We start from the raw sequence: 5,902 nt of genomic DNA, 5'->3' as shown, positions 1-5,902 counted from the left end.
GGCAAATTCCGAAATTATTTTTATTATTTATTTATTAAAATGACGTGATTAAGGAATTTCTTTAAAAATTCATAACTTCTTTATCTGACGTCGGTTTTTGCCAGACTTTTTACTGTTGAAATACCATTGTCGAGACCTTCGATTCTCGTTTAGGTCATTCCGGCCAAATGTCGCTCGATCTCCGTTTCGAGTTTTTAGCTGTCTGTTGCTAAGCTGAACTTGGAAAAATCATAACTTCAATATACGAAGTCGGATTTGGGCGTTCTTTTTACGTACGATCATGGTTTAATGATATTTAAACATAGAAGAATTTAAATAGAAACTTTTTGGACATTTTATTATCGAAGTTAATTTTATTAACTCAAAAATGTTTACAATACTTGACTTATTAGGCCATTACAAAGAGTTGAAATATCGGGTTTTTACAGATTATGTGGATCATTAATGAGAATATCATCCGGAACATCAATAATCGCTTCACCATCGTTTGAACCACCAACTTTTCCTTCTCCTATATCAAAAAGCTAGTTTGCAAAACTTTGTATTTTTCGAATATCAGATGGTTGCCTTCCAACGGTTTGTCTCATGTTTATTGTTAATCTATGGACTTTGTATTGTTTCCATATATATGAAGAACTTAAAGAAGCATTAACAATATTTTGTCTACTGCCTCCTTGAACAACAGGTAGAATCTGTCTGAAGTGTCCTCCAAAAACAATCACTTTCCCTCCAAATGGAATTTTTGAGTTGCTAGACTTATCAAACTTACATACATCTTTCAGAGCTCGATCTAAAGCTTCAAATGCATGCTTGTGGACCATAGGTTCTTCATCCCAGATAATCAATGAGGTTTTTCTTATTAATCTGCCGAGTTCACTATCAGGCGGTATCCTACAAACAGAATCCTCTGTAACATTCAATGGAATTATAAACCGAGAGTGTGTTGTCCTACCTCCAGGCAATAATAACGATGCAATACCACTTGAAGCAACATTTAAAACTATATCACCTTTACATCTAATTGCTGCAGATATCGTCTTCCAAAGAAAGGTTTTGCCTGTTCCACAATATCGATACACAAAAAAACACCTACTTTCTTATCATTGACTGTAGTCATGATATCAATAAAAATATTTCGCCGCTCGTTTGTTAATGCATGAAACATTCGATCAAAATCTTTCTTTAAGATGGGTATGTCATAGTCTAGCTCCTCTGTGATAAGGCGATTTGTTGAAGAAGAAACTATATCAGTATCAGGGTAAGACATTTTGTTATAATTTTTAAGACTGGTGTTGTTACGAAGTAAAATCTGTTCGATCTCAAACAAAGTCAGGTTTTTTAATTGATCCTCATTGAGTGTTAAACCTGTAAAAATTATGAATATGTAAAAAACAATATAATATTAAAAACATTTATTTTTATAAACAAAATTGCACCCTGCATATTGAAAATACATAATATTCATTTTTACAAATAATGGTAAAAAATTATAATACCTGGAGACTTTAATCTACGTTGCTGGTTGTAAAGAATACCATCTGACAAGTGTTGCCATGTATTTTCCCAAACAAACTCTGGTCTACCTAAACTGTCAGACGTTAACATCGTAGCAAATAAGAAACGCAGATAAAAACCAGTTCCTGAATGACTTGCTTCCTTAATTGCTTCGACATATTCTTTGTCGTCGTCTAAGAGGCCCAAAACATAACATGCATCTCGAAAAGTAGGAAATTCTTCATCATTTATCGTACGAATTTCTTCAAATGATTTTGGACCTTTCACTTTATTTAAAAGAATTCTTAGGAAGTATATTTCACCAAGTTTAGGTGAAACATAGTGAATCCTTCCTATTAAACGTCCAATTTTCCTTGGCGTCCACAACCTATCATTAGGTTTTCAAACGAACTTTGTCGGAAATTCAACATATGTAAGTTTTCGTGCATCTTTATTAATTTTATTACATTCCATCCAAGATATGAACATAGAAGCAGCAACTGAAGGTTGTTCGAGAACATCGTCAATATCATCGTCTGCAGCATATATCACTTGTTGATCAGGAAGATGAAAAGGTAGTCGCATCACAGAAGGATATAGGTAATGAACATCATATTTAAATATTCGCCATGATGCTTCACATGCAGATAAATATCTACAATCATAATAATCTTTTATTTCATCCACAACCTTTTCTTGATGAGAATCAGTGTTGATGTCAACAACAACTATAGCTCTATCCGGACCTTTGTTTATATATTTAAACATATACTTTATGGAAGATCCTTGATTGCACCATTCAACATTAGTATGTGTTTGATATCTTTTAAACAGATATTTGTTATATGAAACAACATTTCTGTTGTCTAACTTGACACCTGATTTTTCAACAAAATATCCATTGTTTCCTCTCATATATAAGGGATAACCGTTGACATCAACTGAAGAATGATTACAAAATTGTTTTGGAAAATTTTTCGAACATTGCCTGTCAACCATGCATGGGCAATTCATATTTTCAGCTCCACAAGGACCATGTATCATGAATTCACTTACAAGTGAATACAACTCTGGCTCTTCATTGATATTTGGAATCTCCGCAGAAAATATCGGGTCAATATATTCAACAGTAGGCCGCTTGGAGTCAGGATGCATTAATGGACAAATATGACTATGTGGCAAACCCCTTTTTTGAAATTCAATTGTATAAACAACTGCAAATTAATTTTACAAAAAAGATATGATTAGTAGTGAACGAATTATATTTTCAAATAATAAATAATGTTAAGAAACGAAAAAAGAAAAAAAATTGTATTAAACAACAACTTTCAATACCTGCTTGAACGATGCCGGGAATTTTATTTTACCGTATGTCTTTAATAAAAGCATCAAGCTTTATTTTGAATAGCCTACATAAGATATCAAGTCTATCTTCAGGATGCAATGAAGTGTTACGAAGAAACCTTTTAACTTCAGGCCATTTTGGGTTACATGTAAAGGTTATGAACAAATCAGGATATTCAAACCATTTACATAAGGACATGGCGTCAAGGTAGTTTTGCATCATATAACGTGCACCGCCAGTGAATGAGGTAGGTAAGATAACACGTTGTCCGACGTTGGATATATCTCTATTCCCAAGGTCTTGTTGATTACGTAAAATCTCATAAGTCTCGCATCTAAGAATTTGTTGTTTGCTCCTTATGAAATGTAATCTCTCGCTTTCAATCATAATATAAGCGTCTACCAAAAACTGTTGGAACAACCTTTTTGAATTAAGAATTAGTGAAAAATATTGATCCCTTTCCTGTATTCTATAAGAAAAAAAATTCTCTCATTGTACAGTTAGGCCGCTTGCTGTTGCTTGAAGATGTAATACCTCGATGTGGTATGTCAACTCTATAACCATCATCACCATATGGAAACAGTAGTGGATATTGAAAAGGAAGGTATGATGGATGTAATTCTCTAATACGCCGTAGAGAACCAGATGAATTTTGAACAACAATATCTCTATTATCAATTGAATCACCAATATCTCCAACGATCAAAGCTGCTACCTCAGAAGCAGACAGTAGGTTGTATGTCCTTCCATCTTGGTCCCTTCTTCCAATAATTCTCAACTTGATATCAGCACAAGGATTTTCATTAAAACAATCTCTAACCATCCTATAAGATTGAACCAAGACATTATTTGAATCTAACATCAATTTCAAATCTTGTATAATATCATCATCAAGGATAGAAGAATTTGATGTAGATTGTTGATTTTCTCCACTGCAAGTACCATTAACAGATAAACATAAGATAAATAAAGAAAGCTTTAGTGATCCATAAGATATATATTAATGTGATAATATTGAAAAGTGTACCCCAAGCATGTTCGTCTATTTGCGATTTCATTATCAGTATCGTATATGTACAACTGAGAGAATTTTGGTTTAAATCCCTGATTTGATAAAAGGCTTCCGATACTATGATAATTTTGACCACTAAGTCTAAAAATTTATGGAGCATTGCCTCTATTGATTGAGGAATCAATTTTGCCACCCATCGACGTAAAAGAAAACATATAATTGTAAGAATGAATGTTCTTCATGAAATGTTTGCTTTTTAAAATCTCCAGATCTAAAAAGAATTTCATAACTTGGAGGTGCATTCTTTAACTCTTTTATTATTCACTTCAGGGGTAACATTAAGGATATTTTTTTTTCTGTTTATACGATAGATCAATGATCACAGATGTCAAATGGAATAAACTCAAACTCAAACTGATGTGTAAAAAACAACACATTAAGAAGCAGAAACAATTTTCCATTATGATTATCACACGCATGACGCATACACATTGAGAAGCATAAACTGATGTGTAAAAAACAACACAGAAATTAAAAAAAAAAACACACAAGAAGATTCAAATAATAAACAAACAATCTGAAAGTAGGATTTTAATAAACTTACCGAACAACTCTTTTCTGCGATTGAGTGGACGATTTTCGTTTGTGATTGAGTGGATGATTCTTGAGCGCGATGATTGAAAACGTTAGAAACACAATTTACCAAAGAAACCATTGATATAATAGTTTGAAATATATATTGACTGGAATAGGATTTCCATTGAATGCAATTGATAGCATTGATAACATACCTTATGTAAAAGATCGGATACCATAATAAGATGCTATTAAACGGGAATGTAATGAATTTTGGAGTTAATACGCAGAGCTGTTATAACAGAGTAATTAGAAAGAAAACAGGGCGTAGTATAAATTTTGTGATATGCAGCTAAAACAAAGAAGGGGTATAATAGGTATTTAACTTTGTAAAAATTCAGCTCTTTTCAATGGACACGTCGAGTTTAGGTTTTGTTTATTAAATAGGAAGATATATATATATATATATATATATATATATATATATATATATATATATATATATATATATATATATATATATATATATATATATTCTAGTTTATAACCCATGAGAACCACGCTTATAGAATTAATTAAAATTTTATAGTAAAAACTTAAAATTATTAATCAATTATTTTAAATAACTTATTAATTAAGAGATGTTTTTATTAGTTATATGAAATTATAATCGTTGGTTCAAATAAATATGTAACTTTAATTTTTAATATATATTAGACATTTTTTATTTGTTAATTAATGAAAACAAAAATACAAATTTAAAATTTAAAATTTAAAATTTAAAATTTAAAATTTAAAATTTAAAATTTAAAATAGAGAATAAATACATTGACAAATAGCATCATATTAATGATGATGTCTAATAAATTTAAAATAAAGAACTAATAGATTGACAAGTATCAACACATTAATTAAGATGTCTAATATGATGACACATGGTAAAAGAACTACTCTTTTATTAGTGTATATATATATATATATATATATATATATATATATATATATATATATATATATATATATATATATTGTATGATTTGTATTAGAAATGTGATTTTATGATTGGTTTAAAAACCCACTTTTTTGCATACATTGAGAAAAAAGAAAAACATTATTGTATAAATTAAGATTTATTCATATACTGAAGTCAATATATTTGGTCCACTATTGACATTCAACAAGGAGACCACTTGTGACCACTTCTATTTTAGAGAAAAATTGCAAACTTCTTCTCCATACATGAGACCTTGATGATGACACACTTATTGGAGATTTGGAGGAGGTGGCCAAAGCGTTGTACATCATTACGGTGATTGGCCCAAAATTGGGCATTCAGTTGAATATTAAGAAAACCGAGCTCTTTTGGCCCTCGTGTGATGGTAGGAAGATATGTGAGGGGCTATTCTCGTTTGACATCGGGAGGCCACATTTGAGGGTGAAAATTCTTGGGGGAGTTGTTACTAGAGATGCTAGTT

The 5,902-nt window shown here is 30.9% G+C and overlaps 3 protein-coding genes across 4 annotated transcripts; all 3 read right to left on the bottom strand.

Moving 5' to 3' along the window:
- Positions 1–391: 391 nt before the first annotated feature.
- LOC145047767 (uncharacterized) lies at positions 392–4,829 on the bottom strand. 2 transcript variants are annotated; one of them, XR_013682398.1, is made up of 5 exons: positions 4,643–4,829; positions 4,456–4,514; positions 2,830–3,771; positions 1,497–2,708; positions 392–1,365 (listed from the first exon to the last, which is right to left on the bottom strand). XR_013682398.1 is itself a non-coding variant. In XM_078996100.1 (4 exons), exons 3-4 carry the CDS (start codon positions 1,603–1,605, stop codon positions 1,001–1,003), a joined length of 474 nt encoding a protein of 157 aa, XP_078852226.1. In that variant the 5' UTR covers positions 1,606–2,708; positions 2,830–3,771; positions 4,456–4,829; the 3' UTR covers positions 392–1,000. The 2 variants fall into 2 exon arrangements, 1 of the variants encoding a protein (XP_078852226.1); XM_078996100.1 differs by having other exon boundaries at positions 4,456–4,829.
- Positions 1,897–2,649, bottom strand: LOC145046661 (uncharacterized). The gene has a single exon (XM_078994940.1). The coding sequence runs from the start codon at positions 2,647–2,649 to the stop codon at positions 1,897–1,899; it is 753 nt and encodes a 250-aa protein (XP_078851066.1).
- On the bottom strand, positions 2,693–3,226 carry LOC145046660 (uncharacterized). The gene is made up of 2 exons (XM_078994939.1): positions 2,862–3,226; positions 2,693–2,708 (listed from the first exon to the last, which is right to left on the bottom strand). Exons 1-2 carry the CDS (start codon positions 3,224–3,226, stop codon positions 2,693–2,695), a joined length of 381 nt encoding a protein of 126 aa, XP_078851065.1.
- Positions 4,830–5,902: the final 1,073 nt, after the last annotated feature.

Source organism: Lactuca saligna, chromosome 5, assembly GCF_052625555.1.
Source record: "Lactuca saligna cultivar CGN05327 chromosome 5, ASM5262555v1, whole genome shotgun sequence".
NCBI lineage: Eukaryota > Viridiplantae > Streptophyta > Magnoliopsida > Asterales > Asteraceae > Lactuca > Lactuca saligna.
The sequence above is the reverse complement of the archived record's forward strand: the minus strand, read 5'-3'. Positions and strand labels throughout refer to the sequence as shown.

Bases quoted from the DNA above. Each gene is read 5' to 3' on its own strand.
- LOC145047767 (XM_078996100.1), bottom strand. From the start codon at position 1,605: ATGTTAACGTCTGACAGTTTAGGTAGACCAGAGTTTGTTTGGGAAAAT. The intron at 1,366-1,496 runs GTATTATAATTT...TAATTTTTACAG, and splicing joins ACGTAGATTAAAGTCTCCAG to GTTTAACACTCAATGAGGAT.
- LOC145046661 (XM_078994940.1), bottom strand. From the start codon at position 2,649: ATGCATCCTGACTCCAAGCGGCCTACTGTTGAATATATTGACCCGATA.
- LOC145046660 (XM_078994939.1), bottom strand. From the start codon at position 3,226: ATGATTGAAAGCGAGAGATTACATTTCATAAGGAGCAAACAACAAATT.